Raw genomic sequence first — 19,519 nt, 5'->3', positions numbered from 1 at the left:
ATTGGAACCATATTTCAACTTATATTAATAGTAGGGCTTCAGAAATCTCCCCAGATTTATAGAGTTAACAAAAAAACAAAAAAACAAGAACAGACAGTACTAAGCATCTCTTCTTCCCCAACCATTTTGTTTTGTTACAATGTGACAGGAACACTTTAAACTGAAACTAAGGTATGCTCTTCTATATTGTATTGAAAAAAAGATTATAAGAGTAAAGCTTTGCTTGGCAGCCCTCATTTTAATGTGGGCACTTGCAAAGCTTTCATTCCTTATTGGGGTGATTTCTTTTGCTGTGGAACTCCCACAGCAGATTTTTTAGCTAAAGGAAAGTATATGATAGCTGCAAGATACATTTAAGTTTTAAGGTGCAATTATGCTCATCAATCATCATTACAGACATGAGTAGGCTGAAATCCTGGCATTGCAAGAAAAAACAAAGTAATATATTATCTAATGTTAGCCTCAGGTGACACTTAACCACTTATTGTAAAGCAAACATGATCATTTTCAACTTGTTACTATATAGTTAGATACTTAGTCAGGTTGAAAAAAAGACACTGGTCCATCTAGTTCAACCAATCAGTTATTGATAACTGACACTATGGCATATCAACATTGTAGTCGTATCCTTCAGTTCAGTAATCCCTATTTTTATTACAGAACGAATCAATTTCTTGCTAATTATCACACCAGGTCCTACGATTTCTATTTTCACATTCTTGAGATAATTGATCCTATATCAATAAAAGAATGTTAGACTTTTTATTTTAGTATTAGTGTTTTATAACAACATGTTAAAGTGTATCTATACCCCAAATTTTTGGAGGTGTGGAAAGAATGGGAAAAGCTTAGAAGCCATGATATGTGCTTCTACTATATGGGGCTCCATTAGGTAGATGTCCCATCAATTTCTGTTCTGGGGCCAACCTTTTACCAGATGGGAAGTTATGGAAATCTGCAACAAGGAAAAAGACAACACTTAAAAGCTGATAGAGGTTGTAGCATTTCCCCGCTTAACTTAAAAAAGGCATTTTTACTTCTGTTGTCGTCCAACAGACAATCTTTTGTTACTGGAGAGAAAGTGAAGGAGTCTCACCAATGGAGAGAGGCTGTAAAAATAGCAGTAAACTCAGAGAGATTTTCTGATCCATCCCCACTTCATCCAAAACTTAAAAAGAGGGTGTAGAAACACTTTAATTCTAATTTGCATTCATAATCCAGTAAAGGGGTAAAATAAATAGATAGGGGTATGACAGTATGTCTTTTGGTTAACAATATTTCCTAATTGAGAAAATTAAATCTCAGTTCCAGTTTTCTGAATCACACTAGATTCACTAAAATAAAAAGCTAGTTGTGGCTTCTTAGCCATGTGTGCACAGGAAGTAACAGTGTCTGCTATCATGCCACGCTGTATACAATTTTCTTAAACAAATGTTTTTTGGGGTTTTTTGTGAATCTGTTGTAGGTATTACCAGGAAATTGTGGCTGTAACATCACTTCTGGTTGCAGGCTGACACTCTAAGCCATTACTTTGCAAAGCAGCATCGCTGTCAGCCTGCCATGTGCACTCATTCAGTTGGCTGCTGAGCTGCTTATCAGGCTGACAGTGCTGCTGCTAATTTTGAGCCATTGGCTTAATGTTGTCAGTGCTGGTGTAATTACTGCCAAGATCTGCAGGTAAAAAACATTGCAGTAGATTCACATAAAAATTGCTTAAGAAAACTGCTTACAGTGAGACATGATGGCAAACGTAATGAAAAATTGATTTTGGGCTTACATAAACTCTAAGGTGAACCAGCACAACTCAACGCAACAGGATCACATAGCCACCTTCCTTCCCAGTTTTAAATAAGTAAGAAAATATGTTTAAACAACTACTTATTCTGTTTTGAAAAAAGCAAAGGAATGTTATTACCCATGCTAAATAGTAATGGGCTGATTTTGATATGATAGACGAAACTGATGACTAGCTTTTCATAACTCTATAGGGGGCTTTTCAATACTTAAATGAATGCAATTACATTGACATCTTAATTAACAGTTGAAATACATGATATACAGTGGGAAAATAATTACTTGATCCCCTTCAGATTTTGTAAGTTTGCCCACTTACAAAGAAAATGAAGGGTCTATAATGTTTATCATAGGTGTATTTTAAATGAGACAGAATATCAACCAAAAATCCAGTAAAAAAACACGATTCAAATGTTATAAATTGAGCTGCAGGGCACCTTTTGCTCTTCTAGACAGAAGTTGTCTGAGGCTCTTAGCCTGGGAACCACAGACAACTTCTGTCTAGGAGAGCAAAAGGTGCTGGATTCCAGAACATTTAAAAGAAGTTGCTTCTCATAAGTGAATTATTGTCGCTGGTCTGTCAGGTGGTCAGCATTGGCTTGGGGCTGTCTTGTGGAACTTTGGCTTTGCTTGGTCTAGCCATTTTCTGCACAGTACTCCTGATTACTGACAAGATTGTTTCATGGTTTAAATAATCAAGGGGAGTTCCTAGTTATATCTGGATTCTTAACCCTGATTTGGGACCTGTGCATTTGACCATCTGTTAATTCAGTGATCCATTAATAGAGGTGAGCAAAGCGAGTGCTTTGGAGGTGGAGGGCCTGTAACCATTGTTTCCTGAACTGTGCCTGTCACGTGGAAGTCTCTTGGTGTCTGCTGGGATGTTTAGTTCTTTGGTCTAGCCCATGATCTTGAGGTTTGACGAGTTGTCGTTGGGAGCACCTTCTTAATTTGACAGGACTAATCTGTGTACCACATGGGCACATACTGTAGCCAGTCTTTGGGACCCAGAAATATTGTTGATTGGTAGAGGATCAAACACTTATTTTACTTACTGAGCTGAAACTCAATTTATAACATTTGTATACATTTTCTGGATTTTTGGTCTCTATCATTTAAAATACACCTATGATAAAAATCATAGAACCTTCAGTTCTTTGTAAGTGGGCAAACTTACTTAAAATCTGCAGGTGATCAAATAATTATTTTCCCCACTGTACTTGGTACATATCTTTACAGATAACAAGCTAAGTTTACTAAGCTAAAATGCTTCTGTTATTTACAATAGCAATCATTTTATTGAATAATTTTTGCTCTCTAGCCAGCTCTGACTGGCTTTTATTGCTGTAAAGAATGTTGAAGCTTGGTGAACTGAGCATAATATTGGTTTAAAACTCCCCTAACTCCATGGAGGATGAAAGACTATGGTAACAGCTATCACACTAACCGGCATGCAACAGTTGACAGACACTATGATGTCTAAACTATGTATTGGCATGTAATGTTCACAAAAATATTATCTAGTTTTTAAAAAAAGGAATTCAAGCTGTGCACACAATTATATCTTTATATCTTTAACCATATATTTTGTTAAATTGAAGTGCTATTTTTCACATTATAAAAAATGCAAACATATATTGACAACCAGTGCTATTGAAATACTCTCAGATCAAGATGTCTTGTAGTTGGCAACAAAATAGAGGAAATGGTTTGCATGCATTCTTAGCTAAGAAAAAAATCCCAGATGTGCAACGATCAGGTGGTTCTCCTGGATCCATATCTGTATGGGTGGATATTATGATTCAGAGAACTTGCTGCACTAAACGTTTCACTTGTATGGACTAAGTATGTTTCTTTTTACTTGAACTGAGGTGTCAGATACTGTGCTTTGTGTATGTTGTAGCTGTTCTCAGTTCAAAGAGTGTTGGTTCTAAACCGCTAAACTGTTTATTGTAATTGGAATCACAAAACGCTACTGAAAACTAGGAGCACAATTAGACTGGAAAGCTTTCTCATAGTAATTTGACTTTGGGTGTTCAGATATGGCCCAGTAATAGTGAGGGATGCAACCGATTTAAGCACTGCTTGCAAAAACTGTACAACTATTGTGCTGTGTATGAGTTCAAAACTGATAACAAGAGCTTCTGTAGAAGACTGTACCAAAAGGAGCTGTGTGATGTTTTGCTGGTAGAGCAAGTAACCTTACCTAAGTTTTGACTTACTGACTTACAAAGGGAAACTATAATAGTTTTATTTGTATTGCTTTTTTTAACTGTTTTTATTTTCATACTATATACAATGTACATTCTTTGTTTCACAAACATCTAGTCTAAACTAAGGAAGATGACATTAGGTTACTTTGAGTTACTTCACATCATTGCGGTCTGTAATTTTTGAGCATTTTCAGAGAACTACAGGTTAACTATTGAAATGCACAGTGGTTGCTGCTTATTTTGCAGCTTCCTTTGTCTAACTGAAACTCCAGACCAGCAGAAATAACTATGAATCAATAAGACGAGTTATCCACTTGTCTAAATATGAGTTGCATCTGCATTGCCTCTTGTAAACAAGATGATTTTTTTTAAATGGGTTGTCATAGATTGCATTACAGATCAAAAAAGGATTCCAATAAATCCTCATGCTGGTTAAAAGCAAAAAAGAAAATAATAATATGTAAGCTCTCATGACCAGGGACCTCCTAACTCTTTGTCTTGAATTGTATTGTAAAGGTTCTGTCTCCTTTTATTCTGTGAAGAGTTGTGCACACTGGTTGATATAAATTATTATTATTAATAATAATAATAATATTAATAATAATAATTTCATAATTACCTGGGTAAAAAAGAATGTTTTAAGAGGTTCATTTACAGTCCTCATAATAATGAGTTACAAAACAAAATATGTAAAAAAAAATGGGGGGGCAGGAATTTCCCTTAAAAGAAAACAGGAGCATGTAAAATAATATCTAGTCTAGTGACCCAAAGCATCAAAACAGCAACTTTTTTGCTGGCTCTAGTCTAAACTAGGTGACATTAGAGTGGTTACTAATGCCCTGTACACACGGGCAGACTTTTTGGCAACAAAGGTCCGACAGTCTTTCCACCGGACTTTCGAGGGACTTCCGCCGGACTTTCTAACGAACCAACTTGCCTACACACGATCAAACCAAAGTCTGACGGATTCGTACGTGATGACATACAACCGGACTAAAATAAGGAAGCTGATAGCCAGTAGCCAATAGCTTCCCTAGCATCGGTTTTCATCCATCGGACTAGCATACAGACGAGCGGATTTTTCGACCGGACTCGAGTCCATCGGACAAATTTGAAACATGTTCCAAATCTAAGGTCCTTCAGATTTTCGACCGAAAAAGTCCACTGCAGGTCCGATGGAGCCCACACATGGTCGGATTGTCCGCCGGATTCGGTCCGTCAGACCAGTCCGGTCGAAAAGTCTGCTCGTGTGTACGCGGCATAAGAGTTACTTTACATCAGTGCAGTCTGAATCATTTGAGCATTTCAGGGCAAGAAGTGGCATTGATTGGTGCTCTGATCAATCAGTTAATTTTATCAAGGAACAGAAAGTCCAGTCTGTAAATCTTAATCTGAGTTTTCTGTAGTTCATTGCGGTCAGATTTCAGAGAGCTCTTCATATATGTGGTGGATAGACCTGTTCCTTAATTCTAAACGTTTTAACTTCTCTTTCTCTCTGTTAATATATTACAAATCAGATTCAAACTTCCATTGCAGGTTAGAATTAGTTTGCCAGCTGTGAGAAACACTAAAACTTATTTAAATTAAAGTTTCTCTATAAGGTTGCTTTTTGCATGGTCAACATAACTCTGGACTTGGGCAGTAAGGCTGCCAGATACAGTATGTCACACAGCCATCCACAAATCTTATTGTACATGGTAAGTAACACAATACCATGTGAAAAGTTCCAAATAGGTGGCCAGGCTACCAGAGCAGTCTGGCTTGATGTTCATTGCTACTGTCCTTACAACATTTTGTGCATTTTTATAGATGTAATTGTGTACTGTATGGCCACTCCTGCTCCAAATGCAAAGATCCCAACTTTTAGCAAAGCAGGATGACTAGTTTTCCTTACCCAGAATAGGCAAACTGTCTATTTCAGCCTCTCCTCTGCCAGCACTAGTGGGCCGTGTGTGGCATTACAGTTTTGATTTGCTAGTGCAATACTAAAGCTAGTCATATACTGTGCAATTCCATTTCAGTTGCTTTCAAATGAAAAACGGAGTGATTGAATTGAAAAAATTGTGTTTGACCCCCTTAGAGATGGAATTGAAATTGCATCAACCAAATCCAGCTGCAATTGCTATCACTTATTACTTATTACTTTTTCTAGTTTTAATACTTTTTTTATTAGTTAGTTTTTATTCCTTTTTTTAATAACCTGTATTGATGTTGTCAATTTATAGCACAATTTAAAGTGTTTGTAAAGGCTCACATTTTTTTATCTTCATGGTACTAAACCTTCTGTGTGCAGCAGCCCCCCCCCCCCCACAATACTTACCTGCCTGAGACCCATCTCGATCCAGCAATATGCACAAGGGCCTCAGCTCTTTTGGGGACTCTCCCTCCTCATTGACTAAGACAGCAGTGGGAGCCATTGGCTGTCGGTCACATCCAGTGAGCCAATGAGGAGACAGAGGCCAGGGAGTCGAACTGTGGTTCTGTGTGTGAATGGACATGCAGCAGCTCAGGAGCTAACCTGCTTTTAAATAACAAACATTGTTATTATTATTATTATACAGAATTTATATAGCACCAACAGTTTATGCAGCGCTTTACAATATAAAAGGGAGACAATACAGTTATAATACAATAAAATAAAAGAGGATTAAGAGGGCCCTGCTCAGAAGAGCTTACAATCTAATAGGGTGGGGCAGGTGGTACGAAAGGTTGTAACTGTGGGGAATGAGCTGTTGGAAGTGGTAGGAGATTAGTTGGAGACGTGATAGGCTTTCCTGAAGAGATGAGTTTTCAGGGATCGCCTGAAGGTAGCAAGAGTAGGGGATAGCTGGATAGATGGAGGTAGCGAGTTCCAGAGGATGGGAGAGGCTCTGGAGAAATCCTGGAGACAAGCATGGGAGGAGGAGATGAGAGAGCTTGAAAGCAGGAGGACCATTGCACAAAGCAGGTAAGAATACCATGTTTGTTATTTTAAAAAAATATCAGGTTATCACTCAATCAAAATTAGGTAGATGATCAAAATTGTTTTCATTTAAAAAATGGCAATTGTTTATGATAAATACTGTATATCTGACACATTTAGTCTAGACCTACTTTAAAGAGACCCTGTCACAAGACTGAAATCAGTCAACAAAAAGCCACTATAGTAGTTATTTATTGCTGCATGGAAACACTGCATCAGCCCTGCCCCATCCTGAATACTCAGAGTGAGTGCGTTTACATCACTTGTGATGTCACTACACTCCTGATGTAAACACACGTGAAAGCATTACATTGCATTTCTCTTAACAAACACTCACATGGAGCATTGAGTTGCACTTTTAAAAGCCCAGGAGCTAATCATTTCAGTTTTCTGGGCTTAGTGCTGCATGCTGGCTGTTACTTGCAGCTGGGGGTTACAGCCTGAACATTGGTCGGGACCACAGGAGCCACTGAGCACCAATACCATTTTAAAACAGCACTGCAGCGAATAATTGCTTCAACAGTGCCATTTTAAATCGGCACCTGGGACTCAAGAGGTAAATGCACATATCATTTTATGGGAATATTTTTGTAGAAATAAATGGTTCTGCCACAGGGTCTCTTTAAACTTTTATTCATCTTCCCGGTGCACAGGATGCCATGGCAAAAATTCAGAATTAGAGATGCTGGTGATCATAAAAGGACAACTATGGGTTTGGTGTGTATGCTGGAAATCATTATCCAATCAAAGGAACATGAGAGAGCATACATTCTGTTAAAAACAAAAAACAGGTTACTTAAGCCCGCTATACACGATGAGATTATCGGACGATTGATTGTCATTTTTTTTCTTTGCATGCAAATCTCAGATCGAATCTGATGAGTTTACTAAAGTCACGAAAATTCTCATATGACAGAATAAAAATTCGGAAGTGATGTCATGTGTTGTAATGCATTTGTATTGTATTTCCGAACGACAGTTGTACTGATTAAACGAAAATCGTACGATCTGGCATCGTACGAAAAATATTTTAGTGCATGTCCCATGAAATAATATCAGATGAACTGTCCTGATCAGCTCTCAAAGCTCTGTACTAAGGATCCGATTATCGTACAACAGCTTTGAAAGCGATATTTTTTTTACTGTTTATACCCATGTAACTAAGCGGATATTAGGATAATAATACAACCTTAAAGAGGAGGTCCCCCCACCACTGCAAAAATTAAAAGCCAGCAGCTACACATACTGCAGCTGCTGACTTTTAATAACAGGACACTTACCTGTCCTGGAGTCCAGTGATGCCGGCACCTGATGTTTCCATCAGCTGTCGGGTGCTGCCGCCACCATTTTGGGTAAGGGAAGCCGGCAGTGTAGCATTACGGCATTACGCCGGGAACCCAACTGCGCATGCGCGAGGCACTGCTGCGCTCTCCTAATGGCTCAGCAGCGGGGGGAAGGAGGAGGGAGGAGGAGGGACCCGAGCTGTGACGTATTTCACTGCGGCCCGAACTCCCGGAAGTGGGGACAGGATACCTGTCAAAGACCTGTCATGGACAGGTATCTGCTCCCCCCCCCCCCCCGAAAGGTGCCAAATGTGGCATCTGAGGGGGGAGGAGACAAATGAGCAGAAGTTCCACTTTTGGGTGGAACTCCGCTTTAACATGAAAAGATTAGCTCAGTTTAGTTATATGCTTTGTTTATTTAGCTAAAGTGGAAGTTGGTTTTGCTTAACAGGTCCACCTCCTGTTACCGGGAAATATAAGGTATCATATTTGCCAAATTAGATGATAATCTGACGGCTAAGTGCTCTAATAGCACCATAAGTCAGCACATATTTAAAATACTTTGCAAAGATGTTTAAGAAGTTGCTTCCATTGCATATTTTATGTTCTACTGTACTTGGACTCCCATCTGTCATTCTTAACTCACTATGTGTGTTTTCTCCCTAGCGTATGTAAAATGATGTAGTCATCCAGAATCAACTTAGGTCTCTTGGGTTTCATAGGTTAATTTACCTGCCAAGTAGTACAGTATTTGTAATCTGGCAGAATAATAACTTTAAGAAAAAAAAAAGGATAAGGTTTTCCTTAAACCAGTAAAGAATATGTAGATTCAGAGATTGTCATACACTGCCATCCAGTGCAGGAGAATAGGCAGTTTTATCCAATACTGTACATACATACATATACATATATTGGAGACGTATAGTGATTCAATTAAATTCAATAAATGGCAGAATTATTATTTCATAGTATGAGTTATTCCTAAAATGAAATATATGTTGTACATATCAAACTAGGACTCAAACCAATGTAAACTAGAACAGAATAATAAACCAACATAATGCATTCTGGTTTTCTGGCACTGCATCAGTAATTGTTTGGTTTGGTAATACAAATTTAAAAGAAAAATGGCCATGAGTTGCTGAATGTTAAAGAATTCCTGGTAAATATAAAAATGGTCTTTGATTTAGTTCTGCATTAATATACAAATAATTCCGTACATTATAAAACTACTAGTATAAGTGCCTAAAATCTGTCTTTAAATTAGCTTTTTATAATCCCCTAAAAAACAGAAGGAGGTGGGAAGTCCAGCAGTGTGAACCATCTAAGACCCTGTTAATGCTGGTTTCAATCTAACACTGCAAGCTTGTATTACAGCAGGAGACAATTTCTGTATCTATATTTCATACTTTTACTTATCAGAAGGAAGAGAACTGTTACATTAAGGTATCATGTATGTGAGTGTGTGTGTGTGTGTATATATATATATATATATATATATATATATATATATATATATATATATATATATATATATATATATATATATATACATATATATAATGTGTGTGTGTGTATTTATATATAATGTGTGTGTGTATAACATTAATATCTTCAAATAAGAAATTGTATACAAATATAATAAATAAATAAATAAATGAATGGAAAGTATGTATGCATTAAAATAATTTAAAATAAAGAATTACATCTAGTTGTGAGAGTTTATGTTGTAGGTTCTTTACCGAAGACAACATATGTAGACTAACGTACACTGCCTGAATTGCCCCTTTACCTGCACTGTGATATATGAAGTGACAGAGACTAAGCTCTGCAACCACAAGAGACACATGGGGAAGGATGGTGACTCATAGCTCTATTCTCTGTCTGGCTCTGGAGCATCAAACAGCCACCAACCCGTAAAACATAGCTGCCTAGGGAATTACGCACTCACTCTCACATTCTCACAGCTTACTGGTTTCTCTTCAGGTTTACTGTGTATTTGTGCACAGCTATGAAGTGGTCTCTAGAGCTCTCGGCCTTCGGAACAACCGTGATTTCTATTTCCCCTCTTTGCCTTATGCTTATACGTTAACAAATTCATTGTGTGTGTCTAGCTGAGAAGTATGGTCCATACATTTCCCTTAAAGCGGGGGTCCACCTATCTATCGGTTTTTTTTTTTTTAAGTTCATTCACAAACTTTTCTTCTCAGCATCACATACTGACATATTGTGTGTAATATGTCCGCCTGTGTCAGATTTCCTTGGAAAGAATAACTTATATTATTCACTGCAGGAGGTTTCCATCTTCATTGTGGGCATTTGAAGCCCACAAGCATTTATTTCCTGGATGTGGTGAATGCTGTGCTCCCAGCATTCACCGCTCGTTTCCGCACATGCTCAGTGGCATCCTGGGAAGCCTGAGACTAGCTCCCAGGAGTCTGGAAGAGGCTAGAAACACGCCTACTCCCACGGGAGGAGAACCAGGAAGTGCAAAGAAGAATAGAAAAATAAAAGGTAATTACGGCGATTTAAATTTTTTTAAATGGCATGTCAGCATCTAGGCAAGGAAGAGAATACATACAGATATTGTTCAAAATTTGGGTGGAACCCCACTTTTAATAGGAAATTGGGTTTTCTAGTAATATTGTCAATGAAGAGAAAAGTGGTTCTAAAGTCTAGGCATTTTTTACCTTAATTTATTCAATGCACTAAGGTACTAACCTGTTCCTGTCCCCCATTCTTAAACACTTACCTGACTCCTCCACCAATCCAGCACCCTCCGTTCTGCAGCTCTGCACTCCTCTGTTCCTCTTCTCACAGGAGACACAGGCAGCAGCAGGAGCTATAGGCTCCTACTGCCGTCAGATCCTGTGAGGGGGGCAGTGGGAGTGTGGCTAAGTTACACTGTGTGTGTCTATGGATGCATACACAGCCTGGCTCGGGAGCACACTCAAATTGTTGCCCCCCTCAGTGCACAGCTTGCTGAAGGGGCACTTGTAGGAAGAAAAAGCAGACATCGCCAGCGGGGGTCTCCAGAAGAGGAGGTAAGGGACTGTTCTGTGCAATACCATTGCCCATAGGTTTGTTTAACATCTTTTCTCATTTTAAGTTTCAAAACAATATCATTTACAGTCACTTTAAAATTAATCTTGCAAATGTGCATTGCTACTATTGCAAAACATGCTACCTCATTAAAATGTACATGTTTCTGCACAAAACAAAGGTGTTCAGTGAACTTTTCTCATTCAACATAGCTTCAGTTCTCAGATGTGTACAGTGTATGGCTGCCCCCAACTGGGACCAGTAGGACTTGATGCCAGTGTCATAGGACAGATACAAAGATAGGAAAGTAAGTATCTTAAAAAAAAAAGATAAGTGTGTTGGAATGGCAGTAATCAGTTTGTAGAGTAGAAGCTAACATCATGCTGAGCTTGTATAAAAACAACTGAATTTCTGGATGCTTAAATGAGAATCCCAGTTTATGTCTTGTTCGTTTTAAATCTCTAAAACCACCTTCGTTAATACATGAGCAACCAAATTAAGTTGATTTGAGAGGCATAACATACAGTACATGTAACCCATCTGTGATTGTTACCTGTCGCCTTATTTTCAGGCAGCTTTTTTCAGTTCACCTCCCCTCATAAGGCATGTCAGAATTACCATTCGTTAGTCTCCATGGGTTTGCAAGAGATGACAGACCTGTAACTGAAATACCGTAATAGTTATTTTCAAAACTGTAACAAGTTTGTGCTGATCATCTATGGCAGGGGTCTCCAAATGTTTCAGTAAGATAGCCATATTATATGTTTTCCAAATATCAGTGGGCAAAATAAAAAAATCCAGTTTTATAAATGAATGATGCAAGAATTAATTTATTATCAGAAGCCTCATTACATCAGAAGTCCCCTTTCACATCAGAAGCCCACACCAGAGCTGTCTCTTGACATCACCACCCCCCTTTCACATCAGAAGCTCCCCTATTACTTCAGAGACCCACTTACATATCAGATTCCCCCTTACATCAGGGTCCCTGTCAGAGCTCCCCATACTCCAAGATCCCCATCAGAGTCCCCTCTTTCATCAGGGTCTCCATTGGAAGTGAAGACCAACTGATCTGAATCCTCAATCTGTGCAGGGGTGTACCTACAGGGGTTGCAGTTGCTTTCGGCCCCATGCTGCAGTGGGCCCGTGCACCCCCCTCCCTTGTATGCCTGGATAGGAGGAGCAGCAGAGGCGCCTGTATATAGAGAACTCAATCCATCCATTTTCCTCCTGAAGCCACTGAACACTTGGAGGAGGGAAAGATGGAGAAGCGTCCATTCAGCGAATGCAGGAGGAGAATGGAGAGATAAATTCCTCTATATTTAGCTGCCCCCATCGCTCCTATTTAGCTTCCTTCTGTTGCCCCCCTTGTACTTTCTACCCCCCCGTGCTCTTTACCCCCCCCCCCCCCGTTGTCCCTGCAGCTCTGCTGGGTTCCTTTCTCCCCTTTCCCACTGGCTGCTGTGGGGGATCTCTCAGGATGTAGAGCGGGAAAAGGGGCCGGTAAATGTGTAATTTACCAGCCCCTACCTTTTCTGAATGGAGAGTCAGTGATCTGTACCGATCACTAATTCTGTCCATTCATAACTGAGGCATAGTAGACTGCTTGATTTTGTGAATGAATGGGAAGCTCTGCAGAGAGCTATTCCTGTCCATTCATTCTGTGCAGCTGATGCTACAGAGGAGGAGATTGAGGGCTTTGTTCTAAATCTCTCTTCTTTGTCTCAAAGGTGAAACATCAGAGGTCTGTTTAGACCCCCTGATATCTCACCAAAGCCCCCCAACAGGGCTCCTATAAAAAGTAAAAAAAATAATAGAAAAATAAAATTAAAATGAAAAAACTTCTGACACCAGTGGCAGAAGTACCAGGGTCAAAAAGGTTTCACTTGAGACCGGGCCCTGGTGTTCCACCGCCAGGCTTGGAGAGAAGGGCCCCAGCTGGGGGTTGGGGGGCCCTTCATGGTTCCTTGCACTGTGGCTGTAAAGGTTTGAGTTACGCCACTGAGTCTGGAGATATGCTATTGACCCTAGCTGCATAAAATTGTGTAGCAGTCCAGATGTGGCCTGCCATAGTTTAGAAATCACTGATCTATGACAATGCAAGAGAAATGTAAACAAGAAGGGTTTCTTTCAGAGTAAGTTATAGCTGCAGAAATCTGGGTTCTATGCAGTTTTAGCCTCAAAGGATTAAACAAGGACTTGGTAATTCTGGACTGGAGAGTAAAGCAGAAATAATAGTTATCCCATTTCTGCAAAAAAATCTGCATGATCAATGAAGCTTGGCATTCAGCTTAGAGTGAATGTAAACTATTACCTTGTAAAACAACCCATTCCGTTTAAAACAGAAATGCAAAGCAAAACATTTTTGTATAGATATTTAAAAACATTATAAATACCTTTTTTGCCCTTTTTTATAAGTGATCACATTCTCTCTGTTATCAGCTGCATAAGAGGTAGGGGAGGAGAAACAGCAGCACACTGAATTTCCCAGTGAAAGGCTGTGCAGGATGGGTGGGGGTGTCAAAACAAGTCTGATCATTGTCGGAGAGCCGCATAGCTAAAGAGCTGACCACAATGTGCTCTCCTGCTTAGTGTGGTCAATTTTTATTAGGAAAGCAAGGGGACTATCAGGCATGCTAAGGATTTCACACAAAGGAAGCAATACAGAGAGAAGAGAATAAGAGAAGAGGATACTTTCTCATACAAGCACATGGTGCAGCAGGCACATATCAGGAATATGTAATGTTGGGGTAACAAATGCTTTAAAATAAATATTGATAGTAACGTGAAGTGCTTCAGGAACTTGGACCAGACACTCCTATTTGTAAAAGATGCTACAGATAATGTGTGTATCGTATTATTAATGGTGCTTTATGCCAGTTTTGTTCAATAAATGCATGCAGTGTCCACAGTAAAATAAAGAGATGATAATAGTTTAGAACACATTTCCAAGTATATCACAGTCTTTGTTCCAATTGGAGCCTTTAAATTCCAGGTATGATATTACTTTTTTTCTGCTATGCACTATTTCCTGGCTGGTATGTTTTTGTTTTAAATCTTAACTTTAGCGTTTCAGTGTATTGGGATTCTGCAAATTTCTATATAAGGGGTTTTTTCTGTCTTCATTTTAACTAGGATTTGAAATATCATTTGACTGCCGGATTTATTTAGCATGTGCATCATTATTTACTAAAGATAACACATTTTATACTGGCTCAGCAAAACTGTTTATTTCTACAACCTGCCAGATTTCCCCTTAACTATAGTGAGTCTTTCAAGTAAACACCATTATAATAGTGTTGTTAAGTAACATTTTCCAATAACATTTTCCAATATTTCTTTTTACAGAACCCAGAGTAGCAATATGATTTTATTTTAAAGGGTAGTGGAAATGTACAATTAGTGCATTATATCACTTTTGGGCTCATTAGCACAAGAGAATTATAGGTCATATGAGTGTCGTATCTACTGCATGCATTCTATCTATGAGCATGTATATTAGTTATCTAAAATCAGGAAGGTGAAATTCTATCCAACACTCTTTAAAACACAGAGGTGCAAGATTTCTGCTTACATAACCAGTTGTCATAGCTATTGTCAGTTGGTGCCCCTGGAACTACACAAGCAGTTGCTTGACAAGAGGTGAGCCCTTACACTGAGTTTGGCAGAGCACCTGAAGTCCTTGTCAAAACGAAATTTCGTTTGACAGCCACCTGGACAAAAGCGCTTCTGAAAATGATGTTGTATGTGCCAAGCTCCCCACCGTGGCAGCAAATTCTAAAGCAAAACCAAAAAGCAAAAACACTGCAAATGCTTTTATGCTACATGTATATATCTGCTAGTTTCATAAACTTTACTGACGGTGGTTAAATGGTATAGGCAAACCGTTTTATTACATTACTAATGGGCAGAAGTGGACTGTGCTGTATTTTCAAAAATAATACCACTACAATAAACTGCGAATCCCTGAACTCCATAAACAATATATAATTACAAATTCCAACAATGTAAATGTATTTAAAAAAATCTATGTAATAATAAATTAAAGGTAATAGACTTGTGGTGTATATGTGTATTTTTTGCAACATATAAATACAACTCTATTTGTTCTTATTCTCCTATTTTTCAAATATCTAAAGTAAACACGAGTTTTAGGGTAAAGACAAAACTGGAATCCCCAGTCCAAACTGAATACTCCCTCACAGTAAGGGGTTTAAAGAGAAGTGCCAGTTTTCAAAAATAAATAAACAATTATACTCCCTTAGGTGGATGCAGCATTAATCAGATGCTGCATCTGTCCCCTGCAGGCTCTACACTGAGAACTGAGCAATCAAAGATTGCTGATCACTCAGTTCTCAGGTCCGCAATGAGCACAGAGTAGTGGTGACTAGCAGTGCTCTGCTCCTGCAGTGCTCACTGGAGTGCCGGCCTGTGGAGAAAGTGGGAGCTGCTGGCTCAAGTTCTCAGTGGTGTGCTGAGAGGCTGAGCTAGCTGCCACTCAGACATCTCGGCGTATCCTGGCCTTATTGTTGGAATCCCTGTAGAGCCTGGACCAGTTCTGTGATGTTAGTTGAAAGCAGGCTTTAGCCCACTGTTAGCTCAATCTGGCGAGCCCTCCTGTGACCCACAGGAGCAGCATGGCCAAAAGGGCCATATTTCTACTTTAAGTATATCTAAAAGCAATCTAATGTCTGAACTGATCCAGGCTTTGCAGCTTATTATCCCTCCAGAATAATAGACTGGCATCTCTTGGCCTTCCATCTGCCCTTTTAGAATACACTGCTGTAATAGCTTCCCCACAATATACTTTACCAATATAGTGCCCACTCCTTTTGCCTTTTATGCAGCTTTGATAGTCATTAAAAATGTATCACCAAGAGTTTGCCCCCACAAGCACCAAAAAAGAGAGCTCTCAGCATGTGTCCCTAATTTAAACCAAGCACTTCTTGGCTACCAGTGTATACAGTAGAGTGCTAAAGCATTAAACAGCACTAGCACTTTTTACATGTGAGCATACCCATCAACAATATATGTTGACCTATACAATATCATTATTATCATTATTATTGTATTTGGTACCTGTGCTTGAAATATACTATTTTTCCCAGAATGTGGTAAAGTTTCACTTTGCAAAGAATATCACAGCCAAGGAAAAATACAACATTTGTTGCTTGCACATGATTGGATGATGGAAGTTGGCATAGTTTTCCCTCATTGTTCTGTCACTTTGTGTTACAGATGGCATGAGTGCTCTCATGTGCACCCTAATACCAGAACAAAAGTGTAGAGAAGCAGTGATATTTACCAGAAAGGGATGGCTGTTCTAGAAATTGAGTGCTTACCACAACATTAGGCATCCTCTGCTGACTTTGAAACTTGGGGTGTAGTAACTTGTCATTTATATCCTTTCCAGTCAAAGCCCACAGAGGACGTTTGGGGAGTACTGAGTTCCCAGAAAGGCCCTCCCCTTCAGGTTAGTAGTTCTGGTCCTTTACTTTTCTGTGCCAGTACTGGATTTCACACTTTATCATTAAAGCTGCCCACATCCTAAAATGTTACACAGCACAGTAGTGATGGAGTGGTTTCTACTGTACCCCCACTGATTTTAATTTAATAAACAACCCTTGCTAATGTTTTTGATTAACTGTAGATTGTATTGCTCTTAGTTGTCACTGCATGCATGATTATTATTATTTTTTTTTTATAGGCAACCATCATTGTATCTCTGCATGTTGGTGCACATAGACTTAATCTGCACCATTTTTAATGCTGGTCCTGTCATAATCTACAAATCTCTAAATTATTCTGTTGTGCATGCTTAAAGAGTAACTCTACTTTTGTTGAAAAAATAAAAACAATCCCCTTAAGGTGATCAATGTACACAATATTGTCAAAAGTATTGGGACTCCTACCTTTACATGCACATGAACTTTAATGGCATACCAGTCTTAATCAGTAGGGTTCAATATTGAGTTGGCTCACCCTTTGCTGCTATAACAGCTTCAACTCTTCTGAGAAGGCTGTCCACAAGGTTTAGGAGGGTGTCTATGTGAATGTTTGACCATTCTTCCAGAAGTGCATTTGTGAGGTCAGGCACTGATTTTGAATGGGAAGGCCTGGCTCGCAGTCTCCACTCAAATTCCTCACAAAGGTGTTCTATCGGGTTGAGGTCAGGATTCTGTGTAGGCCAGTCAAGTTCCTCCACCCCAAACTCGCTCACCCATGTTTTTATGGAACTTGCTTCGTACACTGGTACCCAGTCATGTTGAAACAGAAAGGGGCCACCCCCAAACTGTTCCCACAAAGTTGGGCGCATTAACTGTCCAAAATATCTTGCTATGCTGACGCCTTAAGAGTTCCCCTCACTGGAACTAAGGGGCCAAGACCGACCTTTGAAAAAGAACCCCACACCATAATTCCCCCTTTGGATCAGTGCACAAAGCAAGGTCCATAAAGACATGGATGAGCGAGTTTCGGGTGGTGGAACTTGACTGGCCTGCACAGAGTCCTGACCTCAACCCGATAAAACACCTTTGGGGTGAATTAGAGTGGAGACTTTGAGCCAGGCCTTCTCATCCAATTTCAGTGCCTGCCCTCACAAATGCGCTTCTGGAAGAATGGTCAAACATTCCCATAAACATACTCATAAACCTTGTGGACAGCCTTCCCAGAAGAGTTATAGCTGCAAAGGGTGGGCTAACTCAATATTGAACCCTACGGACTAAAAAACTGGGATGCCACTAATCTTCATGTGCGTGTAAAAGCAGGCGCCCCCAATACTTTCGACAATATAGTGTATATTGCCAGGATTTTTACAATGTGTATAATCAGTGCAGTGCTACACCAGTTATACACATTGTTCTATATTTATGTCTCTATGAGGGGGATAAAGGTGGTGTGAAAGCAGCTACACCAATATAAATCTATTGGTTTCCTTACCGCTGTAATGTACTCATTTAGGGATTTGTACAAACTCTGTTGCAGAGTCCTACTTTTTCTTGCTCTGCAAAAAAAGGTGTCTTTCACACAGTGAAAGTGAAAGGGAGTGACTTTTTCATTATCAGTGAGCTGAAGCTTTTGCAGGGTTCTAATGAGGAAAATTGTAGGTACTAAATCCCTTTAGAAGTGATTAACCCTTTGAGAGTAACCCACCAAAAAAAAAGAAATGTTTGCTGCCGAGGACACCTGAGATCTGACTTGTATCTTAGCACAGACTTCTCAGAAAATCAGTGAGCCAATCACAAAAGCAGCACATTTCTAGGGGGACATTCCATATGCCAAAGGTGTACGGAATGCCTCCAGGTTACCACACTGCATTGAATTTTTGAGAAAATTACAACGCTGTAGATTGAAAAGGAAAGGTCATTTTTAATAACATTCAATTACAATATGGCGTGTGTCGCTATTGTATATGCTTTATTATTTATGTATTATTTTTTGTATGATGTGGCCATGAGTGAGTCAACAAGAATAAGCATGCAGTGTTAGCTCGGAGAAAATCGTATTCTTTGTATTTGAGACCTGGGTCAGTGACTCAGCCAATTGATCTGTATGACAACCAGGCAACTAGCATTTTCAGAAATCGAGATCAGCAATGGCAGCCTACATATTTTTTTTAATACATGTTTTATTCTGGACATGTATAATTAAATTGTTTTTGATCCTGTTTGCTTAGTATTCAGTTTAGCTTTGCCCTAAGTAGTGCCTTAGCTTTGGCCTCTTTAACACCAATCTTTTCTTACCTTATCAGTCAAAAAAAAAAATAAATAAATAAATAAAAAAATATATATATATATATATATATATATATATATATATATATATATATATATATATATATATATATATACAATTAAAGGACCACAATCACTTAAACATTGTCTGTGGCGTGAGCTGCCAAATTTTTATGAGGCAAATATGTTTTTTTTCCCAATAAATCAGTACCTGTTTTTATTAATCCTAACAGATTTTTTTTCCAGCTGTGCTGCCTACTTCTGGTGACAGCAGGAGTCTGAACGTAAAAATTAATGTAGGCAGGAGTAGGCAGGTCAATTAGGGCCGCAGGTGCCCTGATTTATTTTTTTTGCAAGCCACATGATTAGAGCCTCAGGCTCTTAATTGGCTTGAAAAAGGTTGGCCTCGGGGCGCAATATTCGCTAATGTCTTCCTGCTTCTTATCCCGGCCAATCAGGACAGCAGGCCGATTGGGTTGGCCGGGAGGAGAA

General features: G+C 39.1%; 1 protein-coding gene across 4 annotated transcripts in view; it reads left to right on the top strand.

Annotated features, from left to right (window-relative positions):
* Nucleotides 1-19,519, top strand: part of UNC5C (unc-5 netrin receptor C) — a 536,701-nt gene that overhangs the window by 371,453 nt on the left and 145,729 nt on the right. For 2 of the 4 annotated variants that reach the window (XM_073601191.1, XM_073601177.1), the window contains exon 4: nucleotides 16,708-16,767. The exons of the other annotated variants lie outside the window; for them this stretch is intronic. In XM_073601191.1, coding sequence (XP_073457292.1) covers nucleotides 16,708-16,767 — 60 coding nt within the window. The remainder of the gene's footprint in view (nucleotides 1-16,707; nucleotides 16,768-19,519) is intronic. 4 annotated transcript variants of the gene reach the window in all.

Source organism: Aquarana catesbeiana, linkage group LG01 (genome assembly GCF_042186555.1).
Source record: "Aquarana catesbeiana isolate 2022-GZ linkage group LG01, ASM4218655v1, whole genome shotgun sequence".
Classification (NCBI taxonomy): Eukaryota; Metazoa; Chordata; class Amphibia; order Anura; family Ranidae; genus Aquarana; species Aquarana catesbeiana.
The sequence above is the reverse complement of the archived record's forward strand: the minus strand, read 5'-3'. Positions and strand labels throughout refer to the sequence as shown.